The sequence below is a fragment of the Hippocampus zosterae genome, chromosome 5 (genome assembly GCF_025434085.1).
Source record: "Hippocampus zosterae strain Florida chromosome 5, ASM2543408v3, whole genome shotgun sequence".
Taxonomy (NCBI): domain Eukaryota; kingdom Metazoa; phylum Chordata; class Actinopteri; order Syngnathiformes; family Syngnathidae; genus Hippocampus; species Hippocampus zosterae.
The window spans coordinates 929,939-952,417 of record NC_067455.1 but is presented as its reverse complement, the minus strand read 5'-3'; the positions used below and the strand labels follow the sequence as shown (position 1 = coordinate 952,417).

Below are 22,479 nucleotides of genomic sequence, written 5' to 3'. Positions count from 1 at the left end.
AAAAAGAAAAAAGCTCATTTGTGGAAACGCTGACGCGAGCTTTTTTTTTTTTTGGGGCGGGGGGCAGTTTGTTGACTTGACAACCGTGGTCTTAAGTTGATGGTTTTGGCTCACGGCTGTCAAACTCACAGCCCGGAGGACATCATCTTGCAAAATTCCAGATTTTAAAGCGACCAAAAATTCCAATTGTCACATCTTCTATATATATATTGCGCGTCGTCCCGCACGCGGTCTGTCCTTCCGTCTGTCCCTTTTCAAAACGTACCTACTTCACCGCGCCGCTGTGCGCCGCCACTGCGCCGCTCAGGCAGTGGCTCACTACGATTGCGCGGGCATCTTAGCGAAAAAATGTTGTCTACCCACAAGCATTGCAATAAAATTGTTAGTTATTTAGTAGAGCTAAACATATTTTCGCGATAAGCAATGAAAATGAACAAAAAGTTGAACCAAGCAACAACACTTTTGTGGGCCGAAGGCCCACCTTACCAGCCTTCTGCAGGAACTAGCTGATGAGCCGCCCAGAGGGCGGCGAACCAGCTAGTGTAATATAAATAAAAATGTTCAGATATTGCAGCAGGGTGAATGGTCCTTTGTCGACCAGTTGAGGGTTGTCATGATTGGGTTTGTGACCAACAGGTGGCACTGTAGGGCTCTCCCTGCAGCTGCTCACCTGTTGGTCATGATGTAATTAGTGCTTTAAAAGGACTCCCGGCCTGAACACTCAGTGTCGGCTCATTCTTGCTGTTACCAACTGTCATGTTTGTTTGTTTGTTTGTTTGTTGTTGTCATGTTTTTGTTACTGTGCGCTTTTTTTTTTGTTTTTTGTTTTTTGCCAAAGCCATGGTTTTGCTTTGTTCCTTTGGAATCTTTTTGATTTCATGACTTTGTTTGTTCGCGATTTATTTTCTGTGTTTGAATACAACTCGTCAAGTTCACCCCCCCCCCCCCCCCCCCCCCCCCGTTTGCCTGCTTTTTGGGGTCCACCACCACCTTGTGTAGTCTGCCTTCCGCCCAAAGTCAGCCGGGAGAGGCTCCAGCAACTCCCCGCGACCCTTTTCCAGATAAGCAATGTTGAAAATGCTACGCTAAAGCGTATATTATTTCCTTTTCATTCATTCATTCATCTTCCGAGCCGCTTGATCCTCACTAGGGTCGCGGGGATGCTGGAGCCCACCCCAGCCGTCTCCGGGCAGTAGGCCGGGGACACCCTGAATCGGTTGCCAGCCAATCGCAGGGCACACAGAAACGAACAACCACTCACACTCACACCTAGGGACAATTTGGAGTGTTCAATCAGCCTGCCACGCATGTTTTTTGGAATGTGGGAGGAAACCGGAGCACCCGGAGAAAACCCACGCAGGCCCGGGGAGAACATGCAAACTCCACACAGGGAGGCCGGAGCTGGAATCGAACCCGGTACCTCTGCACTGTGAAGCCAACGTGCTAACCACTGGACTACCGGGCCGCCCCTATATTATTTCCACTCTGTGAAAAACTACCAACATATTGGAACAGCTTCTTTGGGTTTAATCATCCAAGCTACAGTGCGTCTATAATACTGCTCCATGGGGGTGGGCTGAGGCCCAAACAGATTACAGTCGTGGCATTGACTTTGTATCTCAATCGTCCCTATCTGTTCAAAATATGAACCTTTTTGGAAGTTCACATTTCCTTACAATGCCTCCTACTGGTCTGGCAGGTAAACTACAGCGTTTTCAAACGGCCTCGGTGTCGTCGCTCGCGTGAGGCATCTGTCTGCCCATCTGCTGCGGACATTTAATTCTCACCGGGCTCTCCTGTCTGTCGTCTGTTCTTGGCAGGCTCCGCTGTAGACGCGGCGGAATTTGGGCACCTGCCGGACAACATTACGGTGCTTGAAGGCGACAGCGTCACTTTGAGGTGAGTCTTGATCCCCTGCACCCGCCTCGGCTACATTTCAAAAACCTTTGTCGACTCTTCACGCACACACACACACACACACATCCAAATGCAGGCTGATCCTGACAACTCACCCCTGCTGTATTCCTCAAATGTGTTTATCGCTCCAAAGTGAGCACTGTCTGGCAGTGAGAAAATTATTTTATTTATGAAAAAAAAAATCTCTGAAGATTCCTGCTTGGATAATGTTATCACAAGAAACCCAAAAAGTTGTTGCAGGCAGTAAGCTGACACGACGTATGTAGATCTTGTTTTGGATGCTGTACTTTCAATTTCATTTCTAGATTCCCCCCAAGCTTATTTCGGGCAGTAGGTGGGGGACACGCTCGACTGCCAAAGACATTTTTAAGAAAACATTTCAAGGGAAGTGCATAGACCCCTGTGGAGGTGCAACGTAACGTTTAATCTCAAAGTCACGTCGAAATGATATTTGCTCTTTAAGCTCCTCGCCTCAATCCTGCGAGTTCGAAGCTCTATCGAATTTACTTGAATGTCACACACTGGGAGGACGTCTTTTAAACAATCGATGTCAACAGTTTTATTTTATTTATTATTTATATTATATATTCATTCATTCATTCATTCATTCATCTTCTGTGCCGCTTGATCCTCACTAGGGTCGCGGTATTATATATTATATTATTATATATAATATACGCTCACTAGTTCACTAGTAAGATCATTTTGAGGCTTACTAGTGAACATGTAAGCCACAAAACGCCCACTAGTTCACTAGTAAGATCATTTTGAGGCTTACTAGTTGACATGTAAGCCATAAATGTGCCCACTAGTTCACTAGTAAGATCATGTTAAGGCTTACTAGTGAACATGTAAGCCACAAAACGCTCACTAGTTCACTAGTAAGATCATTTTGAGGCTTACTAGTTGACATGTAAGACGCAAAACGCCCACTAGTTAACTAGTAAGATCATTTTGAGGCTTACTAGTTGACATGTAAGCCGCAAAACGCCCACTAGTTCACTAGTAAGGTCATTTTGACACTTACTAGTGAACATGTAAGCCACAAAACGCCCACTAGTTCACTAGTAAGATCGTTTTGACGCTTACTAGTGAACATGTAAGCCACAAAACGCTCACTAGTTGACTAGTAAGGTAATTTTGACGCTTACTAGTGAACATGTAAGCCACAAAACGACCACTAGTTCACTAGTAAGATCATGTTGAGGATTACTAGTGAACATGTAAGCCACAAAACGACCACTAGTTCACTAGTAAGATCATTTTGAGGCTTACTAGTTGACATGTAAGCCATAAATGTGCCCACTAGTTCACTAGTAAGATCATGTTGAGGATTACTAGTGAACATGTAAGCCACAAAACGACCACTAGTTCACTAGTAAGATCATGTTGAGGATTACTAGTGAACATGTAAGCCACAAAACGACCACTAGTTCACTAGTAAGATCATTTTGAGGCTTACTAGTTGACATGTAAGCCATAAATGTGCCCACTAGTTCACTAGTAAGATCATGTTAAGGCTTACTAGTGAACATGTAAGCCACAAAACGCTCACTAGTTCACTAGTAAGATCATTTTGAGGCTTACTAGTTGACATGTAAGACGCAAAACGCCCACTAGTTCACTAGTAAGGCCATTTTGACACTTACTAGTGAACATGTAAGCCACAAAACGCCCACTAGTTCACTAGTAAGATCGTTTTGACGCTTACTAGTGAACATGTAAGCCACAAAACGCTCACTAGTTCACTAGTAAGGTAATTTTGACGCTTACTAGTGAACATGTAAGCCACCAAACGCTCACTAGTTCACTAGTAAGGCCATTTTGACGCTTACTAGTGAACATGTAAGCCACAAAACGCCCACTAGTTCACTAGTAAAAAAAAATGGAGGGCCTAATGAATCCAGCCAGGGTTTAATTTTGTTGTCAGCAATGTTTTCTTAGTTGTTGTTTGGATTTTTTTCTTTTCTTTTGGCACGAAATCAGAGGGCAGACAGTGAGTGAGGAAAGCATTCTCGGCCACAAACGACTCCCAGTGTAACATTTCTCATCAGGCCTTCATGACTTCACGAGCGGCAATAAAACGGCCTATTTTGTAATCAAAAGTGTGTGCGGACTCGCCGGACAGCCCGCGGCTGACAAACAAAACACAAAAGCGCTTTATAAATAAGCTTCCACTTGAATGTAAATCACTTTTTTTTCTCCCAAGTGGCTCAAATTCCTTTTTTTTTTTTTTCTTCCTATTGTGCTCCAGACGATGCCGTTTGATGCGGGCCATTAATACGAAGCCACATTTGATGTTATTACACTTCTCATTTCCTCTGGGCTCCGATTGCTGCAGCAGAAGAAGAAGAAGAAGCATCAGCAGACATGATCAAGTTTAAAATGAGATGAATGCACCATTTGGGCACAGATTTTGTCCTTTTAATGGCGGAATTACTCGCATCGAAACCTCGTCTGCGCATCCGCTCGACAAACGTCATCTTCGAGACTATCGATGTCGAAGAAATTGACGAGATTAACGGCCATGTCGCGAGATTAAAATTCTCGCCATATCGTCATGCCATGATATGAAAGATGCCCGTCAAAAAACAAAACATATTTTTTTGTGTCATGGTCCTGTTTTTGTTGAGAATAGTTTTTGGTTTTGTTTTATAGTTTACGGTCATGGTGCTGTTCCGTTTGTGACCAACGAGTGGCATTTGGGGGACTGGGGGGGGGGGGTCGCCCTGGCTGTTCATCTCATGTCATGAGTTCTTTTCTTTTCAAATGACATGTTGCCCACTTGAGCTAAGCACAGCATTGTGAGCTACGTTGACGATGATCCTTCACGGCGGCTGCACAACATGACGGAAAAAAGAGACGGACAGATTCCGATTGCTCATGAAGGAGGACATTATAACCGGAAACAAACCTCTCGCCTGATGAGAACATTTCACGAGATTGGACGAGAATCACGAGATCTCGCGAGACGGAACGGAGCCAAACACTCGCCAATGGAAAACGCCGACAAGTAGAAATTGTACGTGATTGAAATGGTGTGCGGCGGCCCGGTAGTCCAGTGGTTAGCGCGTCGGCTTCACAGTGCAGAGGTACCGGGTTCGATTCCAGCTCCGGCCTCCCTGTGTGGAGTTTGCATGTTCTCCCCTTGGTGGGTTTTCTCCGGGTGCTCCGGTTTCCTCCCACATTCCAAAAATATGCGTGGCAGGCTGATTGGACGCTCTAAATTGTCCCTAGGTGTGAGTGTGAGTGCGAATGGTTATTCGTCTCTTTGTGCCCTGCGATTGGCTGGCGACCGATTCAGGGTGTCCCCCGCCTACTGCCCGGAGACAGCTGGGATAGGCTCCAGCACCCCCCGCGACCCTAGTGAGGATCAAGCGGCTCGGAAGATGAATGAATGAATGAAATGGTGTGAAAAAACTGTCATGAAGACCCTTCATCAAATCCATCTGCTGTAGGTCTGTCTGCGTTATACTGCCCCCGGTGGCCAATATGCACACACACTCGAATTCTGTGTGCATTCTTGACATTCTGTTGTGAAATGATCACTCTTTTGAACATACGCAACAGTGTCGTGGAGTGCTGTGTTTCCTTTCTAAAAACAACCCCCCCACCCCCCCACCACCAACAAAAATATTTATTTCATGATTCAATTGCATTTCCATTCTTTTCGATGGGGAAACGATGATTTGGGAGCCTGGTCGCTGAACCAAAACAAGGAAGTCGAGCATGCCGGTATCAATGCGCACGACGACTTGGAACGCTTCACTCGGAACACTCGCAGCCCCGCTTTGGTGTTGGCTTCACGGCGGAATCATTTGAACGCATAGAAGCTTACTCATCAGCGTTGCATGGGGTGGATGGGAAAAAATTGTGAATAAACGAGCAGAGGCGGCACAAAGCGCCGCTATAATGTGAATCATGTTCTATTCATGGAACATCTTTCTTTTTAAAAAAAAAAAAATCAACCAGAACACGGGTGCTGTGAAAACACTCGAGGCGGAGGGGCGGGGGTGGACGTTGCCGTGCGTCAGTGTCATCATTGTCGGTTGTAGCGCCAACGCAAAGCGCAGAACAGCTCAAGGCCGACGGGAAGCGTCGTGAATTCTCGCGTTTATTTAACGAGACGTGCCGACGCAGGAGAGTGAGAGGCTTGACATGACTGAACAAACAAAGACGAGACACGGGTGGGAAGAAGGAAGCCAAGGGCAGGCCAGAAAGCTGGCGTGGATGACAAGGCAAGGTGAGAAGAAAACATCCAGGGAGGAAAACAACAAAAATGTCACGCTGAAGAAACGTGAGAATCAAAAAACTGGCACGTAGCAAGAAATCCCAAACGTTGCGACTGGAAGAGCACCGACTACCGAGCGGGAGCGTCCGGAAGAAATCGATATTATTCAGAACAGTCATGGCCTTTCGTTTTTGTCGTCAAGCTTTCATCCGTCAACAAGAATGACGGACCGAGAGTTGGTTAACGGCGATTTTTCTTTTTCAATCCAAGAAGGATCAATGATAGCTGAATGTGACACTGCCACCTACTGGAGTGGATGTGCATCTACAGTACATTCATCCATCCATCCATCCATCCATCCATCCATCATCTACCGCTTATCCGGGGCCGGGTCGCGGGGGCAACAGCTTTAGCAGGGGAGCCCAGACTTCCCTCTCCCTAGCTACTTCTTCCAGCTCTCCTCGGGAGATCCCGAGTCGTTCCCAGGCAAGCTGGGTGACATAGTCTCTCCAGCGTGTCCTGGGTCTTCCTCGGGGTCTCCTCCCGGTGGGACATGACCGGAACACCTCACCGGGGAGGCGCTCAGGAGGCATCCGAATCAGATGCCCGAGCCACCTCATCTGGCTCCTCTTGATGTGGAGGAGAAGCGGCAGTACATTCATAAAAAAGTAATAGTAACCGTTGTTCCTTTTGTCCTGGCAGGTGTCGGATCAACGAGGAAGTGACCCACAAGGCCTGGCTGAACCGCTCCAACATTCTGTTCACGGGCACCGACAAGTGGTCGCTAGACAAGCGCGTCACGCTGGTCAACAGCAACGACAGCGACTTCTCGGTCCACATCGACAAGGTGCAAGTGAGCGACGAGGGGCCCTACACGTGCACCTTCCAGGCAAACAACAAGCCGCGCATCGCCCACGTCTACCTCATTGTGCAAGGTCAGAATTCTGATTTTATTTTTTTTTTTGGGGTGGGGGGGTAGGGGGGGCGCTTTCAGAGCAGGAAGATCCTGGCAAAAATAGTTTGACGATTTGCTAGATATCAGCACCCTCTCCTGTACGCCCCGATTGATATGAAATTCAATTCTGGAGATCCCACAAACGGCAAAAAAACAAAAACAAAACAATCAATCGATAAAAACAACACCCGCACATGTGGATTGACCAATTGTATAGATCTGTGAAAAATGGTGACAAATTTACCAAACGGCGACATCTGAGTGTTTCTGATTAGCATGAAATTTGGGGGCGGCCCGGTAGTCCAGTGGTTAGCACATCGGCTTCACAGTGCAGAGGTACCGGGTTCGATTCCAGCTCCGACCTCCCTGTGTGGAGTTTGCATGTTCTCCCCGGGCCTGCGTGGGTTTTCTCCGGGTGCTCCGGTTTCCTCCCACATTCCAAAAACACACTCTAAATTGTCCCTAGGTGTGAGTGTGAGCGCGAATGGTTGTTTGTCTCTGTGTGCCCTGCGATTGGCTGGCAACCGATTCGGGGTGTCCCCCGCCCACTGCCCGAAGACGGCTGGGATAGGCTCCAGCACCCCCCGCGACCCTAGTGAGGATCAAGCGGCTCGGAAGATGAATGAATGAATGAATGAATGAATGAATGAAATTTGGGCTATGGATTTTTTTTTTGTTTTGTTTTTGACCAAGGTTGCCGATCTACCATTAAACGCAAAAATATCTCCCGCCAACCGGTACGTCCGTCGACCTCCCAACCAGCCCGTCTGCTTAATATGATGCATTGCGTTAGTCGGCCGCGACTGAGGCTTGCCACGGCGGAAGCAATCGTCAGGTTTGATGGCGGACTCGATGTGTCTTTTCGTGTGAAATGGCGACGATCAACGCAAATCCTCGAATTTTGCACGACAGCCAAGACTCCCGGCCTCATTACGACTGGAGCGCAAAGGTAAACGTGAGCCCGAAAGCGCAGGCGGCGGCTGACAAAGTAGACGGATGAGAGCGTTTTCTCGCCTCGGCGCCCGCAGGATCCGTCGACTTGTTTGTCTCGATTTGGAGAGTCAGACGGATCAGACGCGAGCTGACAGCTCGACTGCATCTGCTCGGGAAAATGTTCGGAACGTGTCGCAGAAGGCGCGCTGATTGCTGATTAGCGGTGGAGAGACGAGACGGGCTGACATTGAAAGGCGGCTCCTCCGAGCTTCTGCCGTAAAGCCTTTTGTGGAGCAAAGGAATGAGGTTTCCCGACTTGAGCTGCATCCCGATTCCCCATCTCATCTTCACGATCAAGCATGACCCCGGAGAAAACACTATTTTCAATCCTGTCTGTTTATTCGAGTGAATGTGACACTGCCACCTACTGTAGTGGATGTGCAACTACAGTGCATTCATAAAAAAGTAATAATAGTAAAATAAAAATAATAATAATACACAGTCGTGACCGAAAGAACGAGATCCCGGATACAAGCGGCCGAAATTAGTTTTCTCCGCAGGGTGTCCGGGCACTCCCTTAGAGATAAGATGAGAAGCTCGGTCATCCGGGAGGGGCTCCGAGTCGAGCCGCTTCTCCTCCACATCGAGAGGAGCCAGATGAGGTGGCTTGGGCATCTGATTCGGATGCCTCCTGAACGCCTCCCTGGTGAGGTGTTCCGGGCATGTCCCACCGGGAGGAGACCCCGAGGAAGACCCAGGACACGCTGGAGAGACTATGTCACCCAGCTGGCCTGGGAACGCCTCGGGATCCCCCGGGCAGAGCTGGAAGAAGTAGCTAGGGAGAGGGAAGTCTGGGCTTCCCTGCTAAAGCTGTTGCCCCCGCGACCCGGCCCCGGATAAGCGGTAGAAGATGGATGGATGGATGGATGGATAATACACACCCCCTGCCCTACTATGAAGGATCTATGAAGAATCGCGTCGGCTCTCGTTCCGGGTCCGAATATGGAGATCTACTCGGGGCGGGGGCGGAGCTTTTCAAGCGACGTAGAAGGCTGCGGTGCGGACCTCCCCGAAAATCACGACGACTATTTGAACCGAAAGCCACCAAAATGGCGAGGTCGGCCGCCTGCGGGTCGTTCATGATTTTTAGCGTTGCGAATATGGCGTGGGGGGAAATCAGCCAAGTCCGGGTGAAACCGAGCAGAAAAATGAACGCGACGGGCAGTTATCAACCGCACGTTAAAAAGACGCGAGGTTCACAAAGCAGCGGAAGAGGAGAAGGATCTTCTCCTAAAAACACGCATCTCAAAAAATTGCAAAAACTGCATCGTGTCCATGGTTGAAGAAATGTTGAACTCCGAGTTTTTGTCACAGGAAGTGATTGCGCCGCCGTGCCTATTGTGCATCTGTTCTCCTCTAAAATCAACAGGATGGATGGAAAAACAAACACAAAAAAACATAATCGCCCTGAAAGAACAGGATGTGTTTGTGGCTGACAGGTGGCAGAGAGCTGCTCGCTGACTCAAGCGCTTTTTTGCTAACCGCGTCCAAGCAAACAAACAATCTTGTCCGCAGGGTCCAAATCTTGGCATCGCCCAGCGTCGGCGCACGACGTACATCCGCGCGCGTCACATTTCTATCGAAGTGTTTGTCGAGCCGAGCGGCGCTTTTGCTAGCCGCCGAGTGAAGCGAGCGCCGCCGCGGCGGAGCCAAGCTCATTAAAAACAACGATAATGTCCCCGTTTAAATTCAAGGGCCGTCTCGTTATCAATTTAAGTGTGAGCCAGAGTGCCGCACGGTGTTTAATCGGGTTTGTTGTCGCCCCGGCCGTTGGATCAAGAGAAAATTGACACTTTTGATTCATTCTTCAAAGAAAAACCACAGCCCTCCACTCGCACAATATTAGCATGCGCCACTCGTCTGTCCTGTTGACACCAAACCATCCGTGATCTGAGGCGATGAATGGCAGCCGGTTTTCCGTTCTCATCCCTAGTCGTTACTTGAAAAAAAGTCCGCCCAGGGGATTTGGCCAAAATTTGCTTTCAGGTGAAACCCAACAAACGGATGATGCCAATGTGGGGACTTTTCGCCATTGGCTTCGGACAGAGGAAAAACGTGGCAATGAAATACGGAATTCGCGAATGCATTGTTACCTGAAAATACTCCATCCATCCATCCATCCATCTTCTACCGCTTATCCGGGGCCGGGTCGCGGGGGCAACAGCTTTAGCAGGGAAGCCCAGACTTCCCTCTCCCTAGCTACTTCTTCCAGCTCTCCCCGGGGGATCCCGAGGCGTTCCCAGGCCAGCTGGGTGACGTAGTCTCTCCAGCGTGTCCTGGGTCTTCCTCGGGGTCTCCTCCCGGTGGGACATGCCCGGAACACCTCACCAGGGAGGCGATCAGGAGGCATCCGAATCAGATGCCCAAGCCACCTCATCTGGCTCCTCTCGATGTGGAGGAGAAGCGGCTCGACTCGGAGCCCCTCCCGGATGACCGAGCTTCTCACCTTATCTCTAAGGGAGTGCCCGGACACCCTGCGGAGAAAACTCATTTCGGCCGCTTATAACCGGGATCTCGTTCTTTCGGTCACGACCCATAGCTCGTGACCATAGATGAGGGTTGGAACGTAGATCGACCGGTAAATTGAGAGCTTCGTCCTTTGGCTCAGCTCCTTCTTCACCACGACAGACCGATACAACGTCCGCACTGAAAATACTCATTTGGGGTTTTTTGTTTGTTTTTTTTCAGTACCGGCCAGAATCGTCAACATCTCCACGGACGTGTTTGTGAATGAGGGCGAGAACGTCAACCTCTTCTGTCTGGCCGTGGGCCGGCCTGAGCCCACCGTCACCTGGAAGGACCAGAAATGTGCGTAGCTTTTTTTGGGGGCGGGGTCAAGGCATTGCGCCCTTCATCCTGTTCCTTCATCCTTCACGCTAGCCGCTTAGCCCTGCGGCCTCTTCTGTCTTCAAAATCCACTCTGCTGTATTTCGCCCGCGTCCTGGTGTTTGGTCCCCAATAACCGCTCATTAGCCGCGATTATCCCCGCCGTGCCACCCGTAATCATCGGCATCTGTCATTATCGGGGGTGGGAGGGTTCCCCGCGTTGAGCGGCGCTGCCAAATGACGCTAACCGCCACTTTTGCAACTTGACGGGAGGCTATTTTTAGCTCCCGTCGCCCACCGAGCACCCACCTCCGCAATTCAGGGTAGTCGGCACGCGGTGTCCCGATAAGTGGCCTCTGATTAGATTTGATCAGGACCGAACTGAATGTATTGGCTATTTGCTCCATCATCAGGAATGTTCGCTACAGAGTTAGCATCGTTAGCATGGCGCGGCCTCTTTTCAACTGGAATGATGCTGATGTGTGTCTGTGTGCAGGTTATTAATACTCTCTATGTTTGTGTTAGTGAGTGCACACTCCACCGTTTCATTTTCACCGCCCCCCCACCCCCCCCCAAAAAAAAAAAATACGATAAAAGAAGGAGAAGCATTTTCATCCGGTACACGTACGTGCTATCATCACTTGCTGCACTTAACACGCTGCAGCATGTGTGCGCGCGTGCGTGCGGGTCAATATCGTGGCAGGCTGGTCGCTTGGAAAGTAGATCTTCGGTCAATAAAGGTTGGGTAGTGAATTTTTTTTTTTTTGGGTCCTTGGCTTTCATACTTGAAGAGAAATGAATGTCGAGAAATAAGACAGTTGTGAAAACAAAGCTTTTTTTTTTTTTAGGCCAGATGTGCACTAAATAAATGCAGCAACAACTCTCCAAAGGGTTAAATCAATCAAAGACAACAAATAATGGAATCGCACCAAAAATATGACACGTAAAAAAAAAAACAACATTGTCATGATTTTATTTTTGAAGGATTTTATGTTTGGTTTTGATGAGCTTCCTCCAGACACTCACTCGTGTCTTGTCTTGAGGTGCGCCTTGTCTGCTGGCTTTGCTCATATTTGCTTTTTTTTTGGATCGCTTCACATACTCGGAATACAAACATTGGGAACGATATGTAAACATTAGAAAACTTCTTTTTCATCATCTTCTCTTTCTGCGTTTTAGCCGTCGAGCCGCACTCGGAAATTAAATGCGCCTTCGTCCGTTACGGGCGTGCGAGTCCACGAGAAGCTCTTCCACAATCTGGCGAGGATTATTTTCTTTAACTTGTCCAACATTTTATCAAGCGAGATAATTAGCTGTTTGCCTCGGAGCCGAGGGGGAGGATAAAAAAAAAAAAAAAAGTTTGTAGCAAAGCCTCTTTGTAATTCTGCAGCAGCGGCGGCGGGTGAGATGCGGCAAGAGCAGCAGCAGCAGCAGCTCTGTAGATCACTGGGACAAGCAGCAGGAAATAGGTCAGTGTGTACAAGCACTGAACTCCGTGTAATTAGACTCTGAGGGCAAAGGATGCGCAACCTAGCGCTCTTTGCTGCTAGCGCACGGATTCCCCGCCCGCAAATGTTCCCTAGGAGTGCTCCAACTTGACTGCAAAAACTCAAATCCAACCAAGAGCAAATCTGTCAAATCAAAGCAAAAAAAAAAAAAGGTGCTTGCGCTTTGTATTTGTGTCCGAGCATTCGAGTGGATTTTTCATGAAAAAGGGACCCGAGTTGGCATTTTGTTTCCGCCACCACGCTCGTCGATTAACCCAAATCATTGTGTCCCCCATCCGAATGAATCGGAATGCCCTAAACTGGACAAATACTTTGAATGACTTTTCTTTGTCTGTTTTTGCGTCTCCATTCAAGCCGTCCATCGGTTAGCATCTCTGCAGTCTTGCGCGCCGGCGCACACACATGCGCTCGCATTACCATTACGAGTGGCCAACATTTGTCCTCGCTTGCAGGCCGACAGCGTTTCTCCTCTGTCAGCAATAATCTTCCTCCCCTCTCGCCGCCACCCCCCCCCCCCCCCCACCCCTCATTCCCCAACAGCCCCGCGCAACCCGTCAGCTCTCTGGAGATAGCGGCCGCATTGCTATTCCGATAGAGTGTCTGCAACCAAGCATCAATTGCCTCTGACTAGAAGGGCTAGTGAAGGGGAAAGAAGGGTGGACAAGCCCGGGGAGACGGCAAGGAACTCTAGCAGCCATCACTTCCTATTATTGGGTGGAAAAAAAGACAACAGGCGGGGTGTGGAAGAATTCTCAGGACAGGTGTTGTGGACATCGGGGGGGGGGGGGGGGGGGTTCCCAAAGGTTTTGCAGAAAAAATTTCCAAGGAGCCCCTCGTAATCAAACCGAACTAAAATGTGGTGTACCTTTACATTTCTTAACGATTCAAACGATGCTTGTTTTCAGTTTTTGTTGTTTAAGTTAAGATAAGATAAGATATCCTTTATTCGTCCCACACTGGGGACATTTACAGCCTCCAGCAGCAAGAATGTATGTAGAAAGAAGAAAGAGGAAAAAAAAACAACAAACATCTTTCAATTAAATGCAATATGAACACAAATGGATAAATCGCAGTACTATTTACAATTTTCCTTCACATCATTTCATTATTATTATGATTATGATTATTATTTTTTATTCATCAGCCTGACAGCAGTCGGTAGGAAGACAAGAAATTTAAAAAAATGGTATGAGAAAACCAAACCACGAATGGTAAAAAAAAAAAAAAACACAAGGAATTGACGCTCTCCTAAAATGTTGCATATGTATTTGTGTGTGTGTGTATATATACTGTATGTATATATAAACGCACAATTTTAGCGTGGGGCGGCCCGGTAGTCCAGTGGTTAGCACGTCGGCTTCACAGTGCAGAGGTACCGCGTTCGATTCCAGCTCCGGCCTCCCTGTGTGGAGTTTGCATGTTCTCCCCGGGCCTGCGTGGGTTTTCTCCGGGTGCTCCGGTTTCCTCCCACATTCCAAAAACATGCGTGGCAGGCTGATTGGACGCTCTAAACTGTCCCTAGGTGTGAGTGTGAGTGCAAATGGTTGTTCGTCTCTGTGTGCCCTGCGATTGGCTGGCAACCGATTCAGGGTGTTCCCCGCCTACTGCCCGAAGACGGCTGGGATAGGCTCCAGCACCCCCCGCGACCCTAGTGAGGATCAAGCGGCTCGGAAGATGAATGAATGAATGAATGAATTTTAGCGTGTCACACGGCTAAAATTGCAGTTCTGATTCATGGAATAGAAGACGTCGCATGTAAACAGCATTTTCATTCCATTTGGTTTCATTCTCAGCGGAAGACGAGGCCTCCTTGTAAACCGTCCTTCCCGATATGAAAATTCAGTCTGAGCGCCGTCTCGGACATTTTCATTGGTCCACTGTGACGCGTATTTCAATTTTATTTGCCACATGTGACGAGACTATCGGTAAACGTATTGGCTGGTGAGTAAAAATCCATTAAATAACCGCAGGGAAAAAAACATGGCAGCTTGTAGTTGGGAAATTATGGTAAGTAAAATGTGTGTGTGTGTGTTTTTCTCGAATAGTATGATATAAACGTCATATTTAAAAAGTGAATTAGGTCACTCTCCTAATATGACTTTACTGTCCCTTTTATTCCGTCAAAGGGCCTTTAGTTGATGAAAAACGACATTATTGCGCTTGACAAAGTGCCGAGCTCCGACGAAGCGCCCGTGGAATCGAGCAGGTCTGACACTGGCGGCTGTTGTCAGACGCAAGGGGGGCGTCGACGGCATCCCCGAGCGAGCGAGCGGCGTCGCGGAGGTCGCTTCTTCTTCGGCTTATCGCGTGACACGCCATCAGTTACAATCGGGCGCCACAAGGAATGCGCGTCACTGATAGCCGATGAGCGTTTGGCCCAGCGACGAGATCGGCGGCCCTTGTGAGAGCAGACGAAACCCCCCCCACCCCAAAAAAAAAACAAAGCCCTTTTTGGAAAAATATGCGCGCTCGAGCGGAAAGCAGCAAAGTGTCCTTGTAAGGAAGTCGAGCAGGCGAGTCCATCAATATTCTGCACAAAAAGGGCCACTTTCAACATTGAAGACGGCGTTTGTCATTGGAGAGTATTTTCAAAGTAAAAGCGTTGGTTGTGTTCAGATTTCACAAAGTGGCCACGGGGTCGCCATCAAATTTGGAACGCGCTCATCATTTCTTGCCGATAAGAAAAACGTTGTCGCCGGGACGACTACGCGATGTTGTTGTGGTCAGCTGGGGTCTCGGCTTGAGCGCGCATCATTATGGCGCCCCTGGAGGACCGCACTTGGAGACCCCTTGGCTTAGCCGTTACCTTCGAGGCTTTTATTTTGGACGAGTAGCATCATTTCCACATTTGTCGTTGTCTTCATACGAAACGCTCGTTGCTTTCAGTGACACTCGACTCGGCTCCTTTTCCGCTCCCCTCTGCTTTGTTACCGGATTGTGAAAGACAAGACTTGCGTAGAGCTCAAGCGATCTTTGCCGGCTCAAAGCGCTCGAAAAACACTCTTGTCGTGCCGAAGCCCCGCAAAACCTCGGCTCACTTTCATCCCTCTTCGGGTGGTCGGGACTCAAGCTCCTTTACAAAGCTTAGAAGTGCTCGAAGGACTCTGATTTTTAGACCGCACGGTAGCAGTGCCCGCCGCCTACTGGCTGCAGTCAGATATCATCATCATCATCATTTGCTGCCCCCTTTGTGGCAAGTTTACCCCCCCCCCCCCCCCCAGCCCAATAGGTGCAGGTTCAAATTAGAGTTAAGGCTCTGTGGTCGTCCTTCACAATCCGTGACACACGCTGTCAGAAGTGGCATGTTTATCCACGAGGGAATCGTTGTTGCGTCCCCACTCTGCAGGAAAGCTAGGATTTGGTGTGTAATCTTCAGCTTCACGTCTGGGTTTCAAATGCATCTCCTTAGAGTTTCGTGACAAACGCCGTCAGAGGTGGAATGAAAGGTCCCGGCGGATTGTTGCCTCCAACCCGATATTGATTTTCTTCTTTCATTTCAAGTGGAAGATTAGAATTCAGTCGAGTTCATTTGAGTTCAGTGACAAAAGATGTCCGAAGTGGGAGGCCATCTACCATCGCGTCCATTTGAGAGGATCTGTAGGACAGTCACATGTTTTCAACCCTTTCTGAACCCTGGTTCAAATATGGACGGAGATTACGCCACGTCACGATCCGGATGAGTAAAAGTATCAGAAGTGGGATGCTTCGTCACAAGGTCGTCTTTTACTGTGCTCGGAAGACCTTGGAGGATGGTCGTTTGATTCTGCAGGCTCGGATTCAGCTGAGTTGAGGCGACTCCTACTTACGGTGTTAGAAGTGGGAGGCTCGGGGTGCTGCGCCTGTTCTGAAAAGATCCAAGAAACACTTGTGGCCAGTAAAGACTCTGGTTGAAATAAGGGTTGAGGATACACCTCATCCGAATTTGGTGTCAGAAGTGAGACGCTGAGCTCTGGGGGGCTTGTCTCTGATCTTTTCGTTTCATTCTGAGCTTAGACCACAATCCCGATTGAGTGGCTGATGCGATGTGTCCATTCCAAAGGAGTCTTCGCATTGTTGTCTTGAAGTCATTCTCGACTCCGGGTTAAAATCTGGGTTTCAAGTCCACCTGCTGAGAGGTCTGCGACAAAGGTCTGTGAAGATCGGAGTTTGATTTGACCGCGTCGTGGCCGTTCTGAAGGACTCGTACAATTGTGTTTATGGAGTTGCATTATATTTCACCAGTTGAGTACAAGCCTGCGTAGAGTGTTTTTGGTGTCAGGAATGGGATACTGAGGCCTATCGGCGCATGCCCCCCTCCCCCATACGCCCTTGTAAATCCCATTATGTATTCTCCACATCGCCCAACTCCCAACTTTCACTTTCCGTGTGCCCCAAATCCTTCTTTCCTCCCGCTTCTGTCGCCAACGTCGTCACACACGGGCACCGCGTCAACGTGACTAATGCGCCCGGCAAGCGGCACTGCGCCGAGCCTATCAGGCGGCACCAACAGGCGGCTTCGCCTTCCTTCGCTCCGCGTCCTCCAGTCTCCGGCTCGGCAGCCGCGCTAATAATCCCGCCGCCTCTAATCTTCAATTAGAGGCGGCATGATAATCTCTGACGTGAATAATAGCGCCGTTTAGCGTGGATTGGCGGGCGTTTGTAGCGAGAAGGCCGCCCCGTGTGTTTTGCTGATTGACGGCGACAATTCAAGAAGCGGGATTTCCTTGTCAGAGATGATGCGAAACGTGCCGGCTTCTGTCGGCCGCCCTTCTTTAATGGCAAGAGAGATTTGAGCGATCAAGCAAGTCGGCCGATGAAAACTCTCGCTGCCCTAAGCCACGCCCCTGTTGTACACCACCCTGGCCATCTGTTTCAAATGGGCGTGGTAGCTCTTTGCTCTTCGTGTCAGTTGAGAATGAAGTTCCACCCGTTGCAGGGAAAAAAAAAATCATCCATCCATCCATCCATCTTCTACCGCTTATCCGGGGCCGGGTCGCGGGGGCAACAGCTTTAGCAGGGAAGCCCAGACTTCCCTCTCCCTAGCTACTTCTTCCAGCTCTCCCCGGGGGATCCCGAGATGTTCCCAGGCCAGCTGGGTGACATAGTCCCTCCAGCGTGTCCTGGGTCTTCCACGGGGTCGTGGGACATGCCCGGAACACCTCACCAGGGAGGCGCTCAGGAGGCATCCGAATCAGATGCCCAAGCCACCTCATCATTGGGCAAAAAAATCAATGGAAAACGTTTTTATGTCAGCCATAAAAATGTTAAAAATAATCCCCCCGCCCACCCCTTTTCCTCCCCCACCCCAGACGGCCTGGTGAGCGAGGGCGAGTTCCTGGACATTACGGAGATCAAGCGACAGCAGGCCGAGGACTACGAGTGCATCACCCACAACGGCGTGGCCGCGCCCGATCGGCACAAAGTCAAAGTCACCGTCAACTGTGAGTGCGCCCTGATTGGACGGTGGTCATCCAATGGCGTGACTCTGAGATCCCTCCTTTGTTGTGTATGGTTTTTCGGGGCCGCAAGACCCGCCCACTATCACCGACATGAAGAACCTGCCGGCCCACTTGGGGAAGACCGCCATCTTGCGCTGCGAGGCCATGGCTGTGCCCCCCGCCTCCTTTGAGTGGTACCACGACGACCACAGGTGAGAACGGTTCGGCGCCGATGCTCAAAGTGCGTGCGCTTGTGTGAGCGAGAGATTAAAAACTAATGACGATTAATTGCTGTCAATGAAAAAAAAACAATTCCCTTATGAATTTAGACGGATTATTGAATTAGAAATGATTAAATAAACACAAAACCACTCATTGCATTTACTCGCATACATTTTTTTTTTAAAGAAGGGGTTTAAAAGAAAGCCGATTTACAAAATACCCCGCTCTTCAATTTGCGGGAAAAAAATGCTTATGCTCACTAATTAATATTTTTAATCAATTGAAGTAAAAAAAATCTAAGATGTTATTTCCTTTCCACACGTAAATGGACATTGTTTTGGATCATAATCCTCTTTTAAAAATTATGAACTTTATTGTCTTATTGTCATTTCAAGAATCAAAGATGAGCGGATCAGCAAGTGGATGGATGGAAAGTTTATGGAAAAAAAAAAAGTAAACAAAAAATGTGGACTAAAATTCCCCAAGAAAAGGAAAACACTGGCGTACTGAATTGTCCTTTCTAAATGAAAAGGGAATGATTCAAGTTCAATAAAACAAAAATATGAAATCAATTGGTCATTAAATATGTCATATCAATTATTAAAAAATTGAATTCACCATTTTCTTTTTCAAAATGGCAAAAAAGAAGTATAATTTTGTTGGAACGCAAATCAGTTGGCACTCCAAACCGACTGAGCCGATCGCTGTTGATGCCATTCACGCTTTTGTGGATTTCCTTGAATAATTCCTCCGCAACGGTGCAAAAGTGTAAAAGGTAAAAAGGTGCGAGTCGGATCCGAATGCCGCCGTGCATTTGCACCTTAATGATGACAAAGTTGCGCCTAATGGCCAACGGCGTGAAACAATGACGCGAGAAGGACATTTTGCGCACAAATTGGCCCAAGGTCACGGGGTCACTTTTCGGCCCAGTCATTCTGGGAAAATCTATTAAACTCTTCTCATTGAGTAAAGATGACCTCGGAGTGGAGTTTTTTTTCCCCCCCCTCCATAAGGAAATAATCAGCTTCGGGGTCAAATTGCGACCCGTGTAAAAGCTTCATTTACTGTGAAAGCGATCTAAGTCACGGGTGTCAAACACAAGGCCCGGGGGCCAGATCTGGCCCGCCACTTCATTCTATGTGGCCCGCAAAAGCAAAGAAACGGGAGCCAAACTGACCCGCAAGTCCATAACCATAAACGAGCATTTTTTTAAAAAGAAAAAGAAAACAAAAACTTTGCATTATCTCATAAACTTTGCAACGGGATGCAAAGTTTTTTTATTTTGTTTTGTTTTAATAATGTTGCTTAATAAGGGCTCTGGAGCAATACTGCAACTCCGAGTATTTCAATGTGTTGCCCCACGGCATAGTATAAATGAGACGTGGTGGGGGTGTCTGAATTTCCCCCTGTTGTCCTTTTTTGCGGTTTCGGCAGGCCAGTGGAGAGCGACAACACCTTGCGGATTAAAAACGAAAAGACGCGCTCGCTGCTGCTCTTCACCAACGTGACGGAGAAGCACTTTGGCAACTACACCTGCTTCGCCAGCAACCGTCTGGGGGCCTCCAACGCCAGCATGTTGCTATTCCGTACGTTTCCCCTCCCTTTCCCCCGCCCGTCAACTCCCCTCGCCCGCCCACCCGCCCGCTCGGCATCATTCGTCGTAAGCGAGTTGTTCATCTGCGGCCGCCTTTCTTCCTCTTCCGCCATGATCCCAGCCGGTGCCCCTTCAATGACTCACTCTTGGCGTGGGGCCCATTCATCTCGCAGCCCCCGCTTTCCCCTTCGTGTCGGCCGATCGCTCCGTCATCCCTCCCCCTTCCTTTCCCTCCAAATCTGCTCTGGCCGTCATTAGAGCGCGACCAACATTTTTTAATTCCAGACGTGCGGCCACCCCAAATCACAGCCGAAACCATCGCTCCGTGTCATTGCTCGCCGCCCACTCGGGGACCCGAGGCGCGTCGTTTTCACTATGGCTCTCCGATACGGGGGTTGCCAAGTAGGCTGGAACAATTTGGGCAAATGAGCTCATTTTTCTCTCAATATTGCAATCGCTATCTCATTTGTGATTATTTTATTTATATTTCTGAATCCTCTTCCCGTGTATTTTAAAATAAATTAATCTGGATTACCATTAGCAGTATCCGATTGACTGTGCGTCAATATTTGGGTTTTCTAGGTTTGGCATGAATTCATTACGGAAGACACTTGATGTGCTTCAATGAACGGACCTGGTGGCTTATTAAGCGGTAACAGAAATTGCGTGACTGCTAAATAAGCCATCACAGGTCCAAATAAAGTGTCGGGGGAAACTGCTATTCTGCCGCCGTCTTCTTCATTTGAAGCCTTATATATACAGATACTTGTATATATACAGGTATATATAAATTTTTTAAAATATATACTGTATATACATATATATATTTATTAAATTTGTGTATTTAAAAAAAATATATATATATACTGTATATATTTTTTAATATATAGATATATGTATATATTTTTTAAATATATATACAGTATATATTTTATATATATATATACAGTATATATATTTTAAAAAATATATACTGTGTATATATATATATATATATATATATATACAGTATATATTTTTTAATATATATATATATATTTTTTTTAATATAAATACTGATATATATATATATATATATATATATATGGCGGCCCGGTAGGCCAGTGGTTAGCACGTCGGCTTCACAGTGCAGAGGTACCGGGTTCGATTCCAGCTGCGGCCTCCCTGTGTGGAGTTTGCATGTTCTCCCCGGGCCTGCGTGGGTTTTCTCCGGGTGCTCCGGTTTCCTCCCACATTCCAAAAATATGCGTGGCAGGCTGATTGAACACTCTAAATTGTCCCGAGGTGTGAGTGTGAGCGCGAATGGTTGTTCGTCTCTGTGTGCCCTGCGATTGGCTGGCAACCGATTCAGGGTGTCCCCCGCCTACTGCCCAAAGACAGCTGGGATAGGCTCCAGCGCCCCCCGCGACCCTAGTGAGGATCAAGCGGCTCGGAAGATGAATGAATGAATGAATGAATGAATATATATATGCACCCACACACACACAGACACACACGCACACGCACACTGGCATTAGCGACTCCCTTTATCTCGGTGGTCCATCCGCACGGCCCGCGAGCTTGCTTGACGGGCACATGACGGGAATCAAGGAGGTTAATTAGCATCCGTTGCAAGTGTGATGAGACGCTCCAATTAGGCACGGCTACGCCTCCTGCGGCATACTCGGAAGGCGCTCGTTGCGGGGGAACGTGGACTTTTTCAAAATTGGGAATTATTTCTGCTGGTTTTGGTTGAGTGTGCGAGGTGGCGGTTATCGTTAATAATTTCCTAGAGGAGCCATCGCGTTACATGTGGTGTGTAGCAAGTGTGCTTGGGCCGTGCATGGATTATCTGTCATCGTCGTTTTTTGGGGGGGGGGTTGTATGCGTACATCGCACATGGGTTGCGTGTCACGAAATGACTCGAGGAGCAATCGTAAATTGCACCTGCAGCTACTCTGACCAGTTATTCATGTTGACCACCGCAGTGGACAATGAAAATAAACATGTCAGGAGTTGAAATCAAACCGATGGCTCCTCTCACGGGTTCTGTCTCATGAAGCGCGTCGTGCACGCTCCGGATGGGTCATAATACTCCAGAGCTCACTGCATGTGCATACAATGTCCGACAAAATCTCTTTTCTTTTTGGAGCGGGCATGATATTTACGCATCTTTTCTCTCTTTGCTTTGTTGGACTTGACAAGGACCGGGCGCCATCCAGGGTCGAGCGAGCGGTCTCCGATCGGGCTTCAGCGTTTGGATCTCCCTCTCCGCCGCCGTCCTGCTTAAGGTGTAAACAATCGCAAACCGCCCCCTGGAAACGGAATAGAAGCAAGACCCTCCGACGACAGACCCCCCCCCCCCTCCCACCCACCCCCTTCCCTCGCCCCTCGACTGAAAGGAATTCTTTAATTAACGAACCCATCACTGTGAACAAAAAGTATATGCATTGAGTCATCGCATCAGACTGGAGACACTAACTCCGCCCCCACCCACCAGGCCCCGCCCCCCTTCTACAAACCACACACCCAGCGCTCTCATCATCTGTTGACTAGCCTGCAAAGTCTGCCTTATGGAAAAGTGAATCATCAAAGCCACGCCGTGGTCTTTCGGCGGATGCGTCGATGGTCACGTGACCTGTTGAAAGCGACGCGACACGCACGCGCACGCGTATCCACGTGATTGGCTTGGCGTCCAGTCATTTGGGGCTTTCATTGATGTGCTCTTCAGATTGAGCCTTTTTTTTTTTTTTTTTTTTTTAGAACATTACAATCAAATCATTGGATCAATCGAGCAGTACTCGGAGGGGGGGGGGGGACAAGGAAAAGAGGAACAG

General features: G+C 48.4%; 2 protein-coding genes across 2 annotated transcripts in view; both read left to right on the top strand.

The window, feature by feature from the left end:
* The first annotated feature begins 1,677 nt into the window (after window positions 1-1,677).
* Window positions 1,678-22,150, top strand: LOC127601198 (igLON family member 5-like). The gene is made up of 8 exons (XM_052066261.1): window positions 1,678-1,699; window positions 1,806-1,899; window positions 6,851-7,083; window positions 10,785-10,904; window positions 17,719-17,850; window positions 17,939-18,059; window positions 19,504-19,655; window positions 21,848-22,150. Exons 1-8 carry the CDS (start codon window positions 1,678-1,680, stop codon window positions 21,937-21,939), a joined length of 966 nt encoding a protein of 321 aa, XP_051922221.1. The 3' UTR covers window positions 21,940-22,150.
* Window positions 17,833-22,479, top strand: part of LOC127600986 (mannosyl-oligosaccharide 1,2-alpha-mannosidase IC) — a 264,345-nt gene continuing 259,698 nt past the window's right edge. Inside the window, exon 1 of the mRNA XM_052065940.1 lies at window positions 17,833-17,838. The gene's annotated coding sequence lies outside the window, so the exon portion shown is untranslated. The remainder of the gene's footprint in view (window positions 17,839-22,479) is intronic.